The sequence below is a fragment of the Penicillium soppii genome, assembly GCF_028829465.1.
Source record: "Penicillium soppii strain IBT 18220 chromosome Unknown utg000010l, whole genome shotgun sequence".
Lineage (NCBI taxonomy): Eukaryota > Fungi > Ascomycota > Eurotiomycetes > Eurotiales > Aspergillaceae > Penicillium > Penicillium soppii.
The window spans coordinates 2,971,143-2,990,313 of NW_026643240.1; the positions used below are offsets into that span (position 1 = coordinate 2,971,143).

The 19,171-nt window shown below is 49.8% G+C and overlaps 10 protein-coding genes across 10 annotated transcripts; 4 read left to right on the forward strand and 6 right to left on the reverse strand.

The window, feature by feature from the left end:
* Window positions 1-1,296: 1,296 nt before the first annotated feature.
* Window positions 1,297-2,556, forward strand: N7529_011780 (SNG1 family protein; the record flags this gene model as incomplete). The annotated part of the gene is made up of 1 exon (XM_057247306.1): window positions 1,297-2,556. One exon carries the CDS (start codon window positions 1,297-1,299, stop codon window positions 2,554-2,556), a length of 1,260 nt encoding a protein of 419 aa, XP_057092655.1.
* A 411-nt stretch (window positions 2,557-2,967) lies between these two features.
* Window positions 2,968-3,369, reverse strand: N7529_011781 (uncharacterized protein; the record flags this gene model as incomplete). Its single annotated transcript, XM_057247307.1, has 1 exon — window positions 2,968-3,369. The coding sequence occupies one exon, from the start codon at window positions 3,367-3,369 to the stop codon at window positions 2,968-2,970; it is 402 nt and encodes a 133-aa protein (XP_057092656.1).
* Window positions 3,370-3,661: 292 nt separating this feature from the next.
* On the forward strand, window positions 3,662-5,536 carry N7529_011782 (sugar porter family MFS transporter; the record flags this gene model as incomplete). The annotated part of the gene is made up of 4 exons (XM_057247308.1): window positions 3,662-3,973; window positions 4,029-4,285; window positions 4,338-4,755; window positions 4,820-5,536. The coding sequence occupies 4 exons, from the start codon at window positions 3,662-3,664 to the stop codon at window positions 5,534-5,536; spliced, it is 1,704 nt and encodes a 567-aa protein (XP_057092657.1).
* Window positions 5,537-5,720: 184 nt separating this feature from the next.
* On the reverse strand, window positions 5,721-7,933 carry N7529_011783 (uncharacterized protein; the record flags this gene model as incomplete). The annotated part of the gene is made up of 4 exons (XM_057247309.1): window positions 5,721-6,947; window positions 7,030-7,566; window positions 7,635-7,848; window positions 7,896-7,933. 4 exons carry the CDS (start codon window positions 7,931-7,933, stop codon window positions 5,721-5,723), a joined length of 2,016 nt encoding a protein of 671 aa, XP_057092658.1.
* A 1,775-nt stretch (window positions 7,934-9,708) lies between these two features.
* Window positions 9,709-12,103, forward strand: tktA (transketolase tktA; the record flags this gene model as incomplete). The annotated part of the gene is made up of 5 exons (XM_057247310.1): window positions 9,709-9,762; window positions 9,879-10,021; window positions 10,136-10,220; window positions 10,273-10,567; window positions 10,626-12,103. 5 exons carry the CDS (start codon window positions 9,709-9,711, stop codon window positions 12,101-12,103), a joined length of 2,055 nt encoding a protein of 684 aa, XP_057092659.1.
* A 159-nt stretch (window positions 12,104-12,262) lies between these two features.
* N7529_011785 (Dehydrogenase multihelical) lies at window positions 12,263-13,294 on the reverse strand (the record flags this gene model as incomplete). Its single annotated transcript, XM_057247311.1, has 1 exon — window positions 12,263-13,294. The coding sequence occupies one exon, from the start codon at window positions 13,292-13,294 to the stop codon at window positions 12,263-12,265; it is 1,032 nt and encodes a 343-aa protein (XP_057092660.1).
* Window positions 13,295-14,159: 865 nt separating this feature from the next.
* On the reverse strand, window positions 14,160-14,981 carry N7529_011786 (uncharacterized protein; the record flags this gene model as incomplete). Its single annotated transcript, XM_057247312.1, has 1 exon — window positions 14,160-14,981. The coding sequence occupies one exon, from the start codon at window positions 14,979-14,981 to the stop codon at window positions 14,160-14,162; it is 822 nt and encodes a 273-aa protein (XP_057092661.1).
* Window positions 14,982-15,581: 600 nt separating this feature from the next.
* N7529_011787 (spermidine synthase) lies at window positions 15,582-16,761 on the reverse strand (the record flags this gene model as incomplete). Its single annotated transcript, XM_057247313.1, has 3 exons — window positions 15,582-15,862; window positions 16,059-16,628; window positions 16,731-16,761. The coding sequence occupies 3 exons, from the start codon at window positions 16,759-16,761 to the stop codon at window positions 15,582-15,584; spliced, it is 882 nt and encodes a 293-aa protein (XP_057092662.1).
* A 568-nt stretch (window positions 16,762-17,329) lies between these two features.
* N7529_011788 (ubiquinol--cytochrome-c reductase subunit 8) lies at window positions 17,330-17,996 on the reverse strand (the record flags this gene model as incomplete). Its single annotated transcript, XM_057247314.1, has 3 exons — window positions 17,330-17,390; window positions 17,442-17,732; window positions 17,965-17,996. 3 exons carry the CDS (start codon window positions 17,994-17,996, stop codon window positions 17,330-17,332), a joined length of 384 nt encoding a protein of 127 aa, XP_057092663.1.
* A 209-nt stretch (window positions 17,997-18,205) lies between these two features.
* phb1 (prohibitin subunit PHB1) lies at window positions 18,206-19,114 on the forward strand (the record flags this gene model as incomplete). Its single annotated transcript, XM_057247315.1, has 2 exons — window positions 18,206-18,526; window positions 18,590-19,114. The coding sequence occupies 2 exons, from the start codon at window positions 18,206-18,208 to the stop codon at window positions 19,112-19,114; spliced, it is 846 nt and encodes a 281-aa protein (XP_057092664.1).
* Between the last annotated feature and the right edge of the window lie 57 nt (window positions 19,115-19,171).

Below are 19,171 nucleotides of genomic sequence, written 5' to 3' on the forward strand. Positions count from 1 at the left end.
GTTGGTACCTGTTCCGCACTTTCTTCTCAGGTATGCTGTATGGAAATAAGCATGAAGGTCAGCATCGCGAGGAGGATCCTGATTTTGTTAGAATTTTTGAAATGGTCCCAAAGACGCAAGACGATAACGCACTCGAAAAAGTGATGTGCGATTGGATAAAATAAATACTGAACGATAAAGTCTCGAAGATAAAGCATCGACTATCTTAACGAGGGAGCTCCGGGGTAGTACGTTCGAAGATTCGTTTGGAGAAGTTGCGGACACATGGAAATTAGACATAATGAATTGGAGGAACTTTTTGACCGCCTGCGCTACTTTGTATTCTTTACGGGAGTGTGATTTCTTGCGTATTAAGCATGTCCGTTGTTGTTCCTAGAGGGCGCTAACATGTATGAGGCTGAAACTGCTCAGCCACAAAGGATTGTTGATGTGACAGATTGCAATGCAGCACGTGAATCTATGGTCAACCGCTTGCTCTTTGTGTGATGGGCTTTCGTGGGATCCCACGACCGAGTATCTGGGGAGGGTTCACGGAGTGCGAGTTTGAAAGGTGGTGTTTAGATTGGATTGTTGGTTTCACAGATCTGACTGCGGGACCAACTTACATGGAGTTTGTTCACCAATATATGGATCAGTTTTTCTTGCAAGTCGATTCTCCTTTTTCTTAATGTTGTTTTAATGCGAACAAAAATGGGAGCCAAGCGTTGAAATTATACCATCTGCATAAAGAAGTTGGTCAGTGCTTTGAACTCGAGTCACTTCGTTGTTTGCTTTTTTCCCCCTTGAATCAAGATTCCTTTGGAAAGCCTTTTCGGGGGGATTATCAATAGTCAAGCATATCTTTCTTGAGCTAAGACAAAGTGTATATATATTGTAATGTATAGAACCAAATGTGCTCATACATTGACCAATAGAACTTTGGTCCAAGACCTTTGCTCCGCTCAGTCAGCGGATGATCGACCATAAGGCCAATATGATTGGTCAGTATCAGTATGTTTTTCCTGCCGTCAGACCACATAACTTTGTAAGTCCTCCTGTGTATGATGGTGTGTCACAGTACGGATAATCATAAGTCAGCAATGTTGATGTTGTGTAACATGTACGCCTCGTCAATCAGTTTCGTAGTAATCCAGTGTGTTCGAGAAAGTTACCTCCTTAACTTCTTTTCTCCACACTCCGCCATAAATAGTCACTTCCCTGCTCCGAAAAGAAAAGGAGCCTAGGGCTCTTTGCAATTTATGGTTCTCGTTGGCTAACTATCGAATAAACATGAATTTACCAGTGTCTCATCCTAATATGAGGGCATGGAAGGAAATACGGCCACAGTTTCTGCCGGCCATGATAACTATGTTCCTCCTTCTCCAGGTTCTGTTCTTAGTGAACATGTGCTATCTTTACGCAACACAGTTCCGAAGTACAGCCCGCTATCACAACCTCAGCGTTCTTTATGTCGACTACGACCGTGATGTCATTGGAAAATCAGTCTTTGATGCCTACCAGGGACTACAAGGGGACAGCTTTCCAACCTTGCGCCTAGCATCTTCTACTGAATATCCACAAGAAGACGACATTCGAGAAGCTGTATGTCGGGGTGAATATTGGGGAGCTGTATACGCCAACCCAGGGGGCTCAGAGGGATTAGCATCGGCGCTAGCGACTGGCTATAGGGCGCCGACATCCCTCACCTATGTCTGGAATGGGGTGAGGTACCCAGTCTTCTCGCAGGCCGGCATTTACGCAAATCTTTTGAGATTGGTTGAAGCCACTCGGTCCTCATACTACTCCAATAATGGATCTGCGGTAGTCGCATCTACCGACCTGTCTAGTCCAGCCAGCCTCGGTGTATTCCTCAACCCCATTCAGGCCAAGGAAATCAACATAAAGGGCACGGAGCATGGGACAAGGGTCTTTTATAACACCGTCTCCATGGTCATGCCCATCATTCAACAGTTCTTCTTCATGTTGGCATTGAACGGGATTTCAACCCGTTTTGGTGCATTTACCAGATTATCCTGGAAAGCAAACAGCCTCATTCGTCTGATAGCCTCAATACTATACACTTTCACCGGGAGCCTCTTGATGACCAGCTACATCTGGGCATACCGAGAAGACTGGAGATTAAGTGGGAGTCGGTTTGTGTTGACATGGATGATCCTTTGGCTTCTCATGCACATCAATTTCTTGTTCTTCGACATCACAACGGCTTTCATCCCAATTCAGTTTATGTCCTTCGTTGTTCTGACGTGGGCCATTTTCAATGTCGCCAGCACTATTAGTCCGTTCGAACTGAATCCAGAATTCTTCCGCTGGGGCTACGCACTCCCATCCCATGAGGCGTACCAAGTTCTGATTCAGATTTGGTCCGGCGGATGCAATAATCGACTTTACCAAGCCCTTCCCATTATGTTCTCGTGGTGGATTATTGGTATCCCCATCGCCGTCTATGCGATGCAACACCGTTGCAAAGCTGCCATGTCTGAGCAAGGAGCATCTGATCGCATGAGGCTGGAAAGGAATTCCGAGGCTCGAAACATAGGCAGAATAAACGAGAAGTGATGACAGTTGGCACCTCCGAGTACAGATTTGGGCAGCATTGGGAATTGGTCGAGGCGTTTCCTTTGCGCCATATCACCCACAGGCCTGAATACACTAGTGGACTTACATGTTATTCCTTGGTGTGACTAAAGTCGGGGGCTAGAATATGTATATAACAATGGCAAAAGAGAGACGTGGAACTTTGGAGGGAAGGGCCTGGATGGAACCACCGTATTGCATGCTAGGTATCATGATCATTTGAGCAATTGTCTGATTTGGCTTATTGAATACAGATAGATAATGTCGAATAGTCGATGAGTGAAACCTCCGAACATTGCCTAACAATGTGGGGATCTTGATGTGTAAAGCCCGAGGCGAGGCCGTTCCAATTCTTCGCCGGGCTGGGCGGGATCGAATGATCCCCCCACCGAATTAATCGGCATCCTTGGGATTCCGCAACAAGAAATCCAAAGCGAGATGGATTCCGCTACCGAGATCAACATCAAAATCTTTAACATTCTCTCCCATTAGCCTAAACAGAGATTGTGCGTGTCGCAGTCCGGCCGGTCGGTTAACGGCCGGGGGCGAAATCCAAGCTTTGTGGCTGGCACCGATTTCATCACTACTTCGCCAGACATCAGCCCATCCCGTACAGGATTTCCTGCGTTTTTCTATTCGTTCCCAGAAAGAAATGATCACGAGGCGCAGTAGGCCGAGACTTCCGCGCCACCCACCACCCAGACACAACTCGTGGGCGTGGAGTCTGGAGTTGAAATTCTGACCAAACAGCGTCATCAACCAAGGATCGGCGAACCTGCCAAATGCAAAGCCCATTTCCCCAGACTGTGCTATTCCCCATGGAGACAACCGCCGGCCCTGAAAAGCATATTCTCGTAACTCCTGAATCAACGTGTCATCGGTTTTAAGCGGCTTTTTGAAATCACAGTATGAGTGGTCCGTTACCCAAGAAATCCAGGACTCGGCATCCGTCAGTGCAGCATGTTGCCCAGCCTTGGCTTTCTTGGTCGGGCCTTTGTATAAGAGGCCCTGATCCGGTGCTTCCTGGTTTTCGAAAAATTAGTTGCAGAGTAGCATTTACAATCAATCTATAGTACTCGCTGGCGTTATGTTCAAAAACATCTTCCACAAACGTCCGCAGGACATCTATGCGGGCTCTGAAGCCCCTAGAGAGTCGGTTTCTACCAATGAACATGAGAAAGGCCCCGGAGATCTTGTGGATACCCCAATCCCCCTCCTCACCTGGCGCTCGTGTGTTATGGGTCTCTTCGTCTCCATGGGAGGTTTCCTTTTTGGTTATGACACCGGTCAGATCTCTGGCTTTTTGGAAATGCCAAACTTCCTTCAACGCTATGGCGAACCTGGTCCAGATGGAACTTACCACTTCAGTAACGTTCGTTCTGGTTTAATCGTTGCTTTGGTACGTATCTTCTCGCCAATATGATAATTACTTCTATACTAACCCTGCCAACCAGCTGTCTATCGGTACGCTGATCGGGGCTTTGGTCGCAGCACCTATTGCTGATCGCCTTGGGCGCAAATGGTCCATCAGCGCATGGTCCCTAATGGTTTGCATCGGAGTCACCGTACAGATCTCTTCGCCCTTTGGAAAGTGGTATCAAGTTGCCATGGGCCGATGGGTTGCCGGACTAGGTGTCGGTGCCATCTCCCTCTTGGTCCCTATGTATCAAGCTGAATCAGGCCCAAGACATATTCGAGGATCTCTGATTAGGTATGTCAAGAAGAGTGTGGAGCTGTTGTTATCATAGTCTAACATCGCGCAGTACCTACCAGCTCTTCATCACACTTGGAATTTTCATTGCCAATTGCATCAATTTTGGAACAGAAGCCCGATCTGACACTGGCTCATGGCGTATCCCTATGGGTATTACGTACCTGTGGGCCATCGTTCTCGGAACTGGCATGGCCTTCTTCCCGGAGAGTCCTCGCTTCGACTACCGCCATGGAAAGGTAGAAAAGGCTAAGAACACACTGGCCAAAATCTACGGTATTCCCATCAACCACCGTGTTCTTTGCATCGAATTTGATGAGATCAAGCAAAAGCATGAAGAAGAAATGCGCAGTGGACAAGTTACCTGGGTTCAGATGTTCCGCGCCCCGACAATGGCGAAGCGCATAGCTGTTGGTGTTGCTCTGCAAGCTCTTCAGCAGCTGACTGGTGCTAACTACTTCTTCTACTATGTGAGTTTCGAATACATCCTATGCCTGAGCAGAGAGAGCAAAGCAAAATCTAACTCGCCTTTAGGGAACAACGATTTTCAAGGGAGCTGGTATCCCCAACAGCTACGTCACGCAGATGATTTTGGGAGGCGTCAATTTTGGAACAACATTCCTGGGTCTCTATTTGATTGAGCACTATGGTCGGCGCCGGTCTTTAATCATTGGTGCCTTGTGGATGTTTGTCTGCTTTATGATCTTTGCCTCCGTGGGCCACTTCTCCCTTGACCAAGAATTCCCCGAAAGGACTAAGCCTGCTGGTGTGGCTATGGTGGTATTCGCCTGCCTATTCATTCTTGGCTTCGCCAGTACCTGGGGCCCCATGGTATGGAGTATCATTGCAGAGTTATATCCCTCTCAATACCGTGCGCGAGCTATGTCTCTGGCCACTGCCTCAAACTGGCTCTGGAACTTCCTCCTTGCATTCTTCACACCCTTCATTACGGGAGATATCGACTTCCGCTTCGGCTATGTCTTTGCGGGATGTCTTTTCCTTGCTGCGGGCTTGGTTTATGTCGCCGTTATCGAAGGTCAAGGTCGCACTCTGGAGGAGATTGATACAATGTACCTCATGAATGTCAAGCCGTGGAAGAGCTCGAAGTTCCAGTTCCCTGCTGACCCAAATGTTATCCGGGGCTCGTTTGATAAGGGGGAAGATTTCGCCGCGTCGTCTCACGTTGCCGATCCCACTACCGAGTTGCGAGAGGATGGGTCAACCGTGCCTGAGACACGGCCGCAGAGCTAAAAAAGGAGGATTCTTCCGGCTTGAACCTTGTCGTGTTGTCTTGTACTTATAATCTATTCTCCTTGCTCGTCGATTTTACACTAGTCTCACATCTTTATTGTTATATTGATATATTCTAGTCAGCGCAATTGATATATTCTCCATTTTATCCTCGATTTCTTATCTTATTTATCGTGTGCTGATATCAACTTGATGCCTCAATGCCATTCCCAATTGTCTTGGCCACAAGAACGTCATCAAAATACCGTGTCATTCCCTCGACATCTTCCAGTCTACCTACCCATCCGATATATTGATCAGGGCGAATGACTACCAGTGCGCCGAGGGTTCGGTCAACTCCCCACTTGTCATAAGCTGTCCCGTCACAATATCTATCAAATATACAAGTATCGTCACACCAGATCTTTTCGTATGCATAGCCTGTTGCCGTGTTAAACGGACGCAAGGAATCTGGAAAGTCGAAAAATCCAATCTCTTTCCATGGAGCGCAGTGGATGGTGAATACATCAATGGGACTTTCGAAACGTCCCGGAATTGCAGCATAGCGATCCAAAAGCGGAACGCTAGATGCAGACGGCCTGCTAAAGGCCTGGCTCAATGTCTCGACGCGTTGCTTTTGAACCGGGTCTTGCACGTCGCCAGCCAACACGAGAACGCGAAAGCGGCCATCGCTTTCCAACAATCTTGTTGTCCACTGCGGGACCCCATCAGCCTGATTGCGGAGTTTGACAGGGTGAACTCTCTCCCCAGGAATCATATATCTAGCGAACGCAAATCCAGCACCATCCGGAGACTTCCAGACAATGTTACTAGCAGGGTAAAACACCTTCCACCCATTGGCGAAATCGTCAAAATTCTTCGCCATCGTAGTTATCGATCTGGCCTTTGCATCGCCCTCTCCAGGCTGCTTCTCAAGAAACATCGTCACCCAATTGCGATCAAACTCGATAAGCATCTCCGCTAGCGGGTGTCTTTCCAAGTCATAAGTCTTCAGGATCTCCGGCTTTGCAGCGCCGGCCACTGCGAGCGCAACTTTCCAGCCAAGATTAAATCCATCCTGCAGACTCATATTCATACCAAGCCCCATCTTCGGCGAGTGCGTGTGCACAGCATCACCAGCAAGGAACACCCTGTCTCCTTTTGTGAGCTGTGTTGCGATCCGTTGTCCGATCTGGTACACTGTCCACCAATCGCAGTCCGTGGAGTCGAAGGTAAATGGGGAAAGAACTTCTTGTATCCGCGATCGGATTAGCGTTGGCGTTATGATTGATCTGTCGAAGCGATCGCCTGTGTTTGCTTCACAGACGTGTACTGGGACGTAAATACGGACCAGTCCACGCTCGCGCGGAACTATTAAGATTGTTCCTGCTGCGTTGGAAACTACGCTGAGACGTCGAATGTCCGCTGATAGCTGTTTAGTAGAGGTTGAATCGGAGGGGTTCAGTTGTACTCACGGAAGTTGCTGATAGGTATCACATCTACCACCCCCCTACAATGAGTGATTTTCTCAGCTTCTGTGGCTTGATGATAGGACAGGTATGATTCTGTGGTACTAACCAAATATGATCGGTATTGGAGCCTTCGACAGGGATATCCAACTGTTTTCTAGTCCAGCTGTGGGCACCATCGCACCCGATCAGGTACTTGGCTTTGACAGTCTCGGATTTTTCCTTCTGCTTCCCACGCTGGGCTAGATCTTCCCAGTCATCACGAAGGAGGTTTTCGCATTTCAACTCGTTCTGGATTTCTTCATGGCCAGACTTTGGTGTATTCAATTCTTCTGGACTGAGAGTTCGGAGCTTCACGGTGATTGGATATGCATCAGCATCATCTGCTAATTTCTCATCATACTCTAACGACTCGGTGATAATCCCCCGTTCCACTCTCAAGTCCGAGTGCTCATGAATACTGTCAAGGATAAATCTCTCAATGCGGCCTTGGCTTAGACGAGCATTATGATAGGGTGAATCATCCGGCTTGGTCATATCCATAAGCGATTGTCGGATGAGATTTCCTTCGCCTCCTGGGCCCTGTTGTTCATGGTTTCGTTAGTCAAGGCTTGACATTTCACGTATAAATCAACATCAAATACCCGTACCCAAATGTTGATTTCTGTGGATGAAGATGCCTCGTGTAAAACACGATGCTGAAATCCCATGCTATCGAACAGCTCCAGGGTGCGAGGGCGAAGGCCATCTGCATGACCTACGAAGACTTTCGTGCTACGTTTGTCGATTATACGTGCGTTGATACCACAGCGAGCCATCCAGTATGCGGCCATAAGGCCCGATGGGCCCGCTCCGATGATGAGCCTGCAGACAATGAAAACATGTCGATGGACACAGATGGGGGGTCTTACACATCAATCTTAGACTCAACACGAGTGTCTCTCTCCATTGTGAGATGCTTGTTATCGCGATAGCTCTGTATAATATGTTGGATTCCCGCGATTTCTACGAGGAGAGAAAATCGATTAGAACACATTCAGAGCTACTTTATATTGCGAGCGTTGATCATGCTGTGCTACTACATCTGGCCTCTGACATAGGATACCCTTAACAATGCGTCCTCTTATACCCATAGCTATTCCAATATTACTGCCAATCGCGATCACAATATTCAAGCAGTCCCAATCACTTCGGTCAGATGCCTGACATTCCTTCTTCCAAGGTTCTTCCACCTGCCTCGTTGATAAGCGACCAGGTATAAAAAAGGAAATTACTCGGCGTTCTATGCATCTAGTGTAAGATTATATTAATGGTATGTTGCCCAGCCAAGCACCAACGTACGATGTTGTATGCGACTTTCGTCTCAAGTCCGGCTTACTTGGGTGCTCCGAGGTGACCTGGGCTAAGAACACACCAATGGATTGCTTGAACACATGGATCCCTCGAGACAGGTCACTTTCCTGGAGCCGAGATCTACAAATGTTGGAGGCTCACCCGAGGGGTTTTCAACCTTACTGCTCTTTGTCTCACAACAGTACTCTTCGTGCGAGGTATAACAAGGATCTAGGATACTTTTGCACTCGAAAGAAGGATGAAAGTGGGGGAAACGCTACCGTGTCGATCCTGAGCATCAGCTTCCATAACTTTCCCAACTTACAAACAATGCTATTAGCCGTGTCAGATATAGTTCTCGATATAGTCCCACGTGACCCGGCTGATTGGTTTTCCCGCGCTACTCTTCTTCCGGCACACCGGAGCCTGTTGACGAACGACCCCCAACACGTTGACGGTGATGACTCTCTCCGTGGGGTTAATGTTCACGGAAAAATTAATGGTGTCACTAGGCGCGGAGTTTCCTCGTCCGCGTTTCTGATTCGATCGGATTCACTCTTTTGGAAATTCCGAGCCTCGGCCACCGCCTTTGTACGGAGCTTGAGTTAAACTATCAAGGATCCTCAACGGGACTAACCAATTCGATGAGCGAGGTTTTCTTTTTTTTTTCTGTTGACCAGCTGACCATCGGCACGGGTATTGATTATTAGCCTTAGGGTGAAAATCGGCTAATTTCCCTCTGAAAAGGCTGGTACTGATTCGGAGCAGCGTCCTCCGGGTGGTTCCCGGTGTATCTTAAGAGTTACTAAGAGAAGGTGGATGTGTGTCGGAAAATGCGGGCCATTGGATCAAGTGTGAGCGGAATAAACGGCTATTGTCGAGACAATTCTAGTGAAAAGTACAATATTGTAAGGCTATGAAAGATACAGAACAGGTAGTTGGACAGTCCATACTCCGTACAGTGTACAAGTATGTGAGAGTGTTGTGCCCAGACCTGGAGTCGGAGCCCTGGAGCCCTGGAGACGGTATATGCTGACTGAGCCTATGATGTAATCGATACATTATTTATAAGAAAAAAGAGATTTAGAGCTATACAGCGAGCAATTGAAACAATTGAAGCTGTAAAACAGAGGATTGAACTGAATCAATGCTATAAGTATAAGTACTCAAGTCTGTAGTTGAAATGTTCAATACCGGTATGATTACAATATTGTACAACTTGCTGAGCTGCAAGCCACTTCTGCGCCCCCCCACCCAGACATCATAACCCCACCAACAAAATATCCCCCTCTTCTCTTCTTTCTCATCCATCTTCCCAACCCATTTATCTTACTAGTAGGTCCCCTGACTCAGGTCTTCTTTTCCTCTCTAACTTTCTCAGAATTTGCCATCATGGGTTACACCGATCTGGACCAGTTGGCTATCAACACCATTCGTATCCTTGCGGTACGTTGAATCTTTACTGTTCATGCAGGAAGCTGGAGTCCTACAAGGATCTTCATCCTCTCCAAGGCTTCAATGGCTCAAATATCTGGGCAAATAGACTGACATGTTACAACTAGATCGATGCCACCTCCAAGGCTAACTCCGGTCACCCCGGTGCCCCTATGGGCATGGCCCCTGTGGCCCACGTCCTGTTCAACAAGTTCATGAACTTCAACCCCAAGAACCCTAACTGGGCTAACCGGGATCGTTTCGTTCTTTCGTATGTGCCGTCCCTCCATTTTCCTGGTCTGGAGCTGGGTTGCAACCCCAGATTTTCAACTACAGGGCCAGTGGCGGTCATTTTTGGAATCCCCAGCTAATGTGCATTGAATAGCAACGGTCACGGTTGCATGCTGCAGTATGCTTTGCTCCACCTGTTCGGCTACGCCCTGTCCCTTGATGACCTCAAGAACTTCCGTGTAAGTAGATCCGAGCCAGCGGGGGAAAAAAGGCTTTTGCTGATTTGTGTAGCAAATTGACAGCATCACCCCCGGTCACCCCGAGGCCCACGACACCCCCGGTGTTGAGGTCACCACTGGTCCTCTTGGCCAGGGTTTCGCCAACGCCGTCGGTCTCGCCATGGCCCAGGCCCACTCCGGTGGTGTCTACAACAAGCCCGGCTTCGAGCTGTTCAACAACTACACCTACATGTTCTTCGGTGATGGCTGTGCTATGGAGGGTATTGCCTCCGAGGCCGCTTCCATGGCCGGCCACCTTAAGCTTGGCAACCTGATTGCCATCTATGATGACAACCACATCTCCATCGGTAAGATCGACCCAAATTATTCATAAGGGAATAAAAATCTGACAGCTTCATTATGCAGACGGTGACACCAAGTGTGCCTTCACCGAGGATGTCCTCAAGCGTTTCGAAGCCTACGGCTGGCACACTGAGTGGGTCAAGGATGGTGACAACGACCTCGCGGGTATCGAGGCTGCCATTCGCAAGTGTCAGCAGGTTACTGACAAGCCCTCCGTCATCAAGCTGACCACCACCATTGGTTTCGGCTCCAAGCTCCAAGGCACCGGCGGTGTTCACGGCAACCCCCTCAAGGCCGATGATGCCCAGGGTGTTAAGAAGCTGTTCGGCTTCAACCCTGAGGAGAGCTTCGCTGTTCCCCAGCAGGTCTACGACCTGTACCACCAGCACGCCGCTGAGGGTGCCGCCAAGGAGCAGGAGTGGAACCAGCTCTTCCAGAAGTACGCTGCTGAGTACAAGACCGAGGGTGCTGACCTCGCTCGCCGTCTTGCCGGTGAGCTTCCCGAGGGCTGGGAGAAGAAGCTCCCCGTCTACAAGCCTACCGATGCCGCTATCGCTTCGCGTAAGCTCTCCGAGGCCTGCCTCGAGGCCATTCACGATGTCATTCCCGAGCTGGTCTCTGGTTCCGCTGATCTGACTGGCTCCAACAACACCCGCTGGAAGAACGCTGTCGACTTCCAGCCCCCTGACCTCGGCATCGGCGAGTGGGCCGGTCGCTACGTCCGCTACGGTGTGCGTGAGCACGCCATGGCTGCTGTCATGAACGGCCTTGCTGCCTACGGTACTATCATCCCCGCTGGTGGTACCTTCCTGAACTTCGTCTCCTACGCCGCCGGTGCCCTCCGCCTGTCGGCCCTCTCCCGCGTCCGTGTCATCCACATCGCTACCCACGACTCCATCGGTCTGGGTGAGGATGGCCCCACCCACCAGCCTATTGAGACCCTGGCTCACTTCCGTGCCCTGCCCAACTGCATGGTGTGGCGTCCCGCCGACGGCAACGAGACCTCCGCTGCCTACTACATGGCCCTCACCATGAAGCACACTCCTACTGTCATGGCTCTGACCCGTCAGAACCTGCCCCAACTTGAGCTCTCCTCTCTCGAGAACGCCATCAAGGGTGCCTACGTCGCTGTCGAAACCCCCAACGCCGCTATTACCATTATCTCCTCCGGTTCTGAGGTCAGCATCGCCATCGAGGCTGCCACTTACCTCCAGGAGAAGCACGGTGTCGCTGCCCGTGTTGTGTCCGTTCCTTGCTTCGAGGTCTTCGATTCCCAGAGCAAGGAGTACCGCCTCTCCGTGCTGCCCGACGGCATCCCTGTGCTGTCCGTTGAGGCTCTCTGCACCATGGGTTGGGAGCGCTACTCCCACGAGCAGTTCGGCCTGAACCGCTTCGGTGCTTCCGGTCCCTACAAGGAGGTGTACGCCAAGTTCGAGTTCACCCCTGAGGGTATCTCCAAGCGCGCTCTTGCCACCATCGATTTCTACAAGGGCGTTCCCGTGCGCTCGCCCATCAACCGCGCTTTCCAGCAGATTCTGTAAGGAACGGAACGATTATGACGCAACAAAATGTTTTGGTTTTTTAGTAGAGGAGCTATGGCCCTCGAGTTTTATAAGAATGCGAATAGAGCTTTGAATTGTTCATCCATCTCGTCACCCGTAAATCCAAGTAAATCTTCGTCTTCATTGAACAGAGGACAATTATGGCAACTCCCCCCATCTCTTTTTCTGCATCTCAACAACGTCTCGCAACATCTCCTCTTTCTTTTTCCTCGTCTCAGTAGTATAAGGCCCATATGCCTCTTCGGTCTGCTTAACTACCACGTCTCTCCACTCCTGCTCACCCTCAATATCAATTTTTCCCAAATCACTCCAAACATCTTGAATCGTAGGCGAGAGCTTCTGCAAAAAGGCACCAATCCCACCCTCTCCACCCCCAGCATGATAGCTCTCAAAAACACCACTCCCAGCCCACCTCGGCCCCAAACTAGCCGTGACAATCGAGTCCAAATCCTGAGCCGTAACAACCCCTTCCCCTACAAGATGACACGCCTCCCTCAGCAAAGCAAACGCAAGCCTATTCCCTACAAACCCAGGAACTTCCTTGTGCAGCGTGATAGGCCGGTAATGCGATGTCGACTGGTTCTCTGCTGTACCCGACGTCCCTGACGGACCGGGTATATCTTTAAAATACTTCTTCACAAACTCGACCCGCTCAGGCTTCGTTTCGGGCCCGGGAACAACTTCAACGAGAGGCATCAGGTGCGGCGGGTTAAACGGGTGCGCGACGAGCAGCCTTTCAGCGATCCGGTGCTCGGCTGCGCATGTCGCGCCCTGCGCTGACGCTGCAATCCCAGACGAACTACTCCATAAGTGGGTATCCGGTCCGGCGAAACAAGAGATTTCCTTCCAGAGAGCCTGTTTCGAAGCCGTGATCTCGGGGCTTTGTTCCTGGATAATCGTTGCATCTTTGACGGCTTCGGGTAAGCTGGTGGCTAGTTTTAGGCGGGAGGAGGCTATTAATTGGTCGGTGATGCTGAGGTCGTTGGAGGATAGATCCAGGAGTGTAGGGAGAACACTCCGGATTTGAGATTCGTAGTCGGGTCGTGGATCGTACACTGTGATGCTTGTGTCTGGGCGGCGGAGGTGCATTGCTAGCATCGAGAGACCGATGGTGCCCAGACCCAATAGGGCAATTCTATGGGTGGTTATAGGTGGCTCTTCTACTGCCATTGCTTTCTTGTTTGGTAGAGAGATTTGGAAGGTGGGAGGTGGTTATAGATTTGAGGTTCGGAATTGTCGCCGATGAGGGGTGGCACGGGGAAGCACCGAGGTATAAGAGTAAGTAGTTCATTAAATCTTTCTACAACTCTTGACGGGAGCTTGTGGCTATAGCACAATTTGACGGTGACAAGAGCTATTCACCATCTGGCTGATATTCAGAAATGTCGAGAATTATATGCGGATTGCTTGCGATTTAATTTTTTGGAATATTTAGTATCACGTATATCTCGACATTTTTCTTCGACTGCAGCCCGTTGTCACGATCAATGAAAACATATGTATATGAATAATAACTGCGTGCTTTTGACTGATAATTGAGGGGTTATGTATTATCAAAGTGAAAGTGAAGTTCTCGATGCTTGAGAATGAAAGTCCATTTTAGGAAAGGCATCTGTCCCCTGGTACAAATACTTCCAACTTCTTCTCTTCCTCCTCCTCTTCTCTTCTACTTCTCTTCTTCTCTCTCCGACACTCAAGTGGGTTTGGGACAAGCCCTTCCCACTAGACCTTACTTAGCAAGGGCTTTCACCTTCGAACCCCAACTATGTGGCGCGATAGGAGTGAATGATAGGTCCAGATCGAAGAGTTCCATGCGAGTGCAAGTGAGTCAACGAAAATAGGGGCAATCGCGACTGTCATGATCTTGCGCAGCTATTCACAGAGTACATTCCCAAGTCTCATTTCTAGATAGCTCCACATGTGCACAACAGGTTGGCGCATACATAGATAAACCAGTAGATGTGAAACATCATTGCCAAAGACAGCAGTCTCTTTCTTTTCCTCTACCTAGGTAGCCACGTTTGTCTTTCACCTCTCAAGGACAGAAAAGATTCTCCGCAGCCCTTTCGCCAGTTACAATACAAGACCAAGACAAATCCCTGCTGTCGGTGATGACACCAGCGCCGACATTATACTGAGCACAATCATTCGAACCCTGGTATTGTTTCAACCAGTTAACGATATCACGACTCATATTGACATCCACACCCGTGTTAGGCGACACCCGACAATTCACAGCAGCGTTCGCCTTATGAAGAGCTCCCAGAGGGACCGACTGCGACGTTTGGTACTTGTTCACGTCGAGACCGTCAATGATATCACGAAGCGGACTATTCGGCCAGTCACACACATGAATATGGATCTGTTCCTCAGATCTTGTAGTGACACTGTTCATGGCAAGTGTTCCTGTGCTTCTTATGCCTTTGTTTTTCAGTGTGTCCTGGCCCAACCGGAACCCGCCATCGATATCGGTAGCGGTGTCCAATTGCAAGATACCCGGTATCAACTGCGTGGTAGTGATCAGGTCACCGGTGCGCAGAAGAACCCACGAAGCAGGCTGACCAGGCTTCGGCGAGCCTGGGGGGATGACCGGACTGGCTACGCAATTCGTCTGGGATCCAGCTTGGAAGTCGCGGAGGCAGCGGCAAAGACTCGAGAACCAGATGTAGCACCCGTTGCAACGGAAATTTGCGTTCACACAGCCAGATCCACACTGGGATAGCTGTGCTCGCGGTACCAAGGGTGATGGCGGTGATTGGTTGCAAGTGATGGGACAGTCCATCGAGTTTCCTTTGCATACCAAATTACTTGGCGGTGATGGAAAGTCAGAGGGACATGTGCAGCCGCTCACGTCCATTTTGGAAATGTCATCCGAGGTACATAGGTTTTGTGCCCAGGTTGGGATGATCAAAAATAGAGAGAGTATGCATGAATAGTAGATGTGATTGGCCTTCATTTTGATTGCTTATGACAATTGACAGCATAATATGCGTACATAAGCTTTTCAAGTATCGTAAAGACAAATGGATATTAACTAATATTTATAGGAATCAAAACAAGCCATGATGTAAATCTGCCGTAAAGATGGGTAGACAGCCATATCGTGGGTCTCCCAGCTGGATCGGCTTTGGTTTCCGCAGGGGAGTTTGAATACAATATCCAATCAAAATTCACTTTGAGATGCATTTGATCACTTTTACATGACAGAATTAATCTTCCCGCATTCAAGATCCGGCACACTAAGAGGTCTCACTTGTCGTCCGAGCCTTGGACGTCAGACTTTTTCCCAGATCATGACCAGTGTAACTAGCTAGCTAGATATGTACCCGGGCTACAAGTGACAGGACTACTGAGAAGCAGAGATATAGGAGTGAGATACTCGGAAATCCATGGTTTCATTTCAATATCGTCATGAGAATATAAAGACCATACAAGCTTTTTTAAAAGATCACGACATTTAGTTGCCGAGCTTCTGGCGGGCGAAGTTAGGCAGGACAAAGCTGGCGCGGTGGATGTCCTGGTTGTAGTAGCGGCAGAGCTTCACCTCCTCCTCGGCGGTCCAGGTGCGGAGAGGCTCGCGCACGTTGCGGGTGGCATCCTTGGAGCAGACCATGAAGCCGATCTGGCCTGAGGGGTAGGTGGGGATGGTGGTGTAGGCGTACTCGGCGACGGGGAAGACCTCCTTGCAGGACTTCTTGAGGTCGGCGATCAGGTCAAGGTGAAGCCATTGGTTCTCAGCTATAAAAATAAGAAGCACAGCTCCGCAAAACCGAGCCCGAAAAGCGGGTTGGTTGCAGGGCAGTGCGATACTGTTAGCCTTTGTTCTTCTTGTAGTGAATGGGTGAAAACAATGTGAAATGTAGTATGGGAATTCGATGGGCCGGGACTAGATGAGATATAAAAAGGGAGGGGCAAAATAAGGAAAGTGACGAACAACCTTGGGTGGTGATAACGCCGCCATCGCGCAAGGCAGACTTGAGGAGCTCGAAGTAGGGCTTCTGGAAGAGGCTCTCGGCGGGACCCTCGGGGTCAGAGCTGTCAGTGATGATAACATCGAACTCGTTCTGGCGGTTCTTGAGGAACTCGAAGCCGTCACCAACGTGGGTGTGAGCGTTGGGGTGCTGGAAGCCAATGGCCATGCCAGGGAGGTACTTCTTGGAGACACGGATGACAGCCTCGTCAATGTCGCACAGGGTAGCCTCCTTGACGGAGGAGTGCTTGACGACCTCACGGAGGACACCACCGTCACCGCCACCGATGACCAGGACCTTCTCGGGGTTGGGGTGAGAGTTCATGGCGAGGTGGGTGATCATCTCCTGGTAGGAGAACTCATCGCGCTCAGTGCACTGGATGACGTTGTCGAGGACGAGAACGGTGCCGTGGTCGCTGCTCTCGAAAACAAGCACATCCTGGTACTTAGACTTCTCGTGGTGAATGATCTGGTTGACCTTGAGGCTCATGGCCTGACCGGGCCACATGCCGGACTTCTCGGAGAACCATCCATCTATATAGATGACAACAATTAGCTCGTTATACTAAAATGACCCCATGCGAAGAGCATGTTTTGGCGCGAAGGCGGGGTAATGGAGGGGTGGATTCAACATACCGACGATGGTAGGGTGAGTGAGCTCGCTCATTATGAAGGATTTAGAAGAGAAAAGACGAAGAAAATATGGTCGTGAATAAAGAGAGGAAGAGAAACGGGAGAGACGAAGCATTCGAAGAAAAAGGGTCTGGCGGAAGATTGGCTGCTTTGGGCGAATTTTTTGCTTCTCGGCTCAAGTGGGGAACACAATGCAGGCCACCAACTTCCAATGAACTCACTGTAAGAATCACATTTCCGATTATGTTTGCTGATAATAGCTAATACATTTTTCTTGCTGATCCCTGTAGTTTTGAATTCTTTGCAATTTAACCCGATATACCCTACTCTGTGTCCACAATTGGGCATTGATGCCTCAAGGGCCAATGACAGGTCCTAAAAAGGTGCTTACTCAAGTGTGACCTTGTAGAGAAGTGAAATGCCTAGAAAAGAGACAAACAAAGTATAATAGACATAGGAAAATCAAATGGTCGATTGCTTTCTAGTTACTGTACAAGCATACAGTACCCCAATAGTCAAGAGTCTTGGGTGTATCATGCTCTGCTTTGTTATACCAATCCAACCTCACTCCGAGAAACAATTGAAACAATTGAAAATATAATTTACTCCTCATCACCACCACCCTCAAGAAGGCGGCCGGGCTTGGAGTTCAGGAACTCGTTGCTATATCGAATCAGCCAACCGATCGAAGCCGCTTTTCCGGGGTATGCTTACCGCTCAATGGCCCAGTTCATGGCAGCATATGCGACAACGAAGGGGGGAACAACGTAGAGAACCTGGTGACGGAAGCGGCGGAAGACGTTGAAGATGGCAGCGTGGCCAGCACCGGCGAAGGGACGCTGACGGTTAGCGGACAGCGAGTAGGTGGCAATGCGCTGGGGGGTCGGGCAACCTGTAAATTGGATATTAGCAATGCGCCCTATCTGATTCCTCGAGCTCGGATTCTTCTGTTCGATATCCGGATAATATCGCGATCCTTTCGACCATGTCAAGGATCCCCTGCGCCTATATCCGGGTCCTTTCGAAAGATCCAAGGGTGGTTGTCAACGTACCGAACTCGCCCCAGTTGCCGATGTAGCTATAAAAAAAGAATATAAGTCAGTAATCTGGAGATCACATATGAGCATTGAGAACCGTGGAACAATGCCAATTAGCATCTTCGGGGGATTGGATTGCGTCCCGGGTAACGCATCCGGGAGTGCCTCAATGACAGGAGCAAACGCGCGAAAAGACTTACTGTCCGTTCTTGGGATCAACTGAGCCACCCATTTTGAATGTATTCAGGTAAAAAAGAGAGGAGTGGGTGGGAAAAGTAGTGAGATAGCGAAACGACAAGGGAAAAGCGAAGTTGTCGGGCGAAGTTGGAGGTTTGGACGATGGACGCTAAACCCGATTTGGAAGCCTCAGAGTGAGCAACGGGAAAAGCAGACATCATCTCCATCATTCGTCCTCATCACATCCCCCTCCACCTCCACACCATGGCCAACGTGCTCCAAAATGTCTACCGCCTGGCCTTCCCCCTCGCTATTGGGGGTATGGTAGTCCAGAATTCCCTGTACGATGTCCGGGGCGGCACAAGAGCCGTCATCTTCGATCGAGTGTCTGGTGTGCAAGAGAAGGTCGTCAACGAAGGAACACATTTCCTGATCCCATGGCTGCAGCGCGCAATTGTCTACGATGTGCGAACGAAGCCACGTAACATCTCTACCACAACTGGAAGTAAGGATTTGCAGATGGTCAGCTTGACGCTGCGTGTGCTGCACCGCCCGGAGGTGCCGAAGCTGCCGCAGATCTACCAGGTGTGTCCCATGTGATTGTTTGAGCTTCGAACAAGTTAAAATGACTAACTCCGAGCTATCCAGTCCTACGGTACCGATTATGATGAACGTGTTCTCCCCTCTATTGGAAACGAAGTCCTCAAAGCCATCGTTGCCCAATTCGACGCCGCCGAGCTGATCACACAACGTGAGGCCGTCTCCAACCGCATCCGCACCGACTTGATGAAGCGTGCCGGACAATTCAACATTGCCCTTGAGGATGTCTCCATCACCCATATGACATTCGGAAAGGAGTTCACACGAGCCGTCGAGCAGAAGCAGATTGCCCAGCAGGATGCTGAGCGGGCCCGTTTCATCGTCGAGCGTGCCGAGCAGGAGCGCCAGGCTAACGTTATCCGCGCTGAGGGTGAAGCCGAGAGTGCCGACATTATTAGCAGGGCTGTCGCCAAGGCCGGCAGCGGTCTCATCGAGATCCGTCGTATCGAGGCTAGCAAGGACATTGCTCAGACTCTGGCTCGCAACCCCAACGTCACTTATCTTCCCGGCGGAGAAGGAGGAAAGAACGGTGGTGGCAACGGCACCAGCCTGTTGCTGGGTCTGCGGAGTTAAGGGGAGAACAAAGAAGCCTCGGGATTTATGGACCCCGTTTTCTCAATTCATCGAATG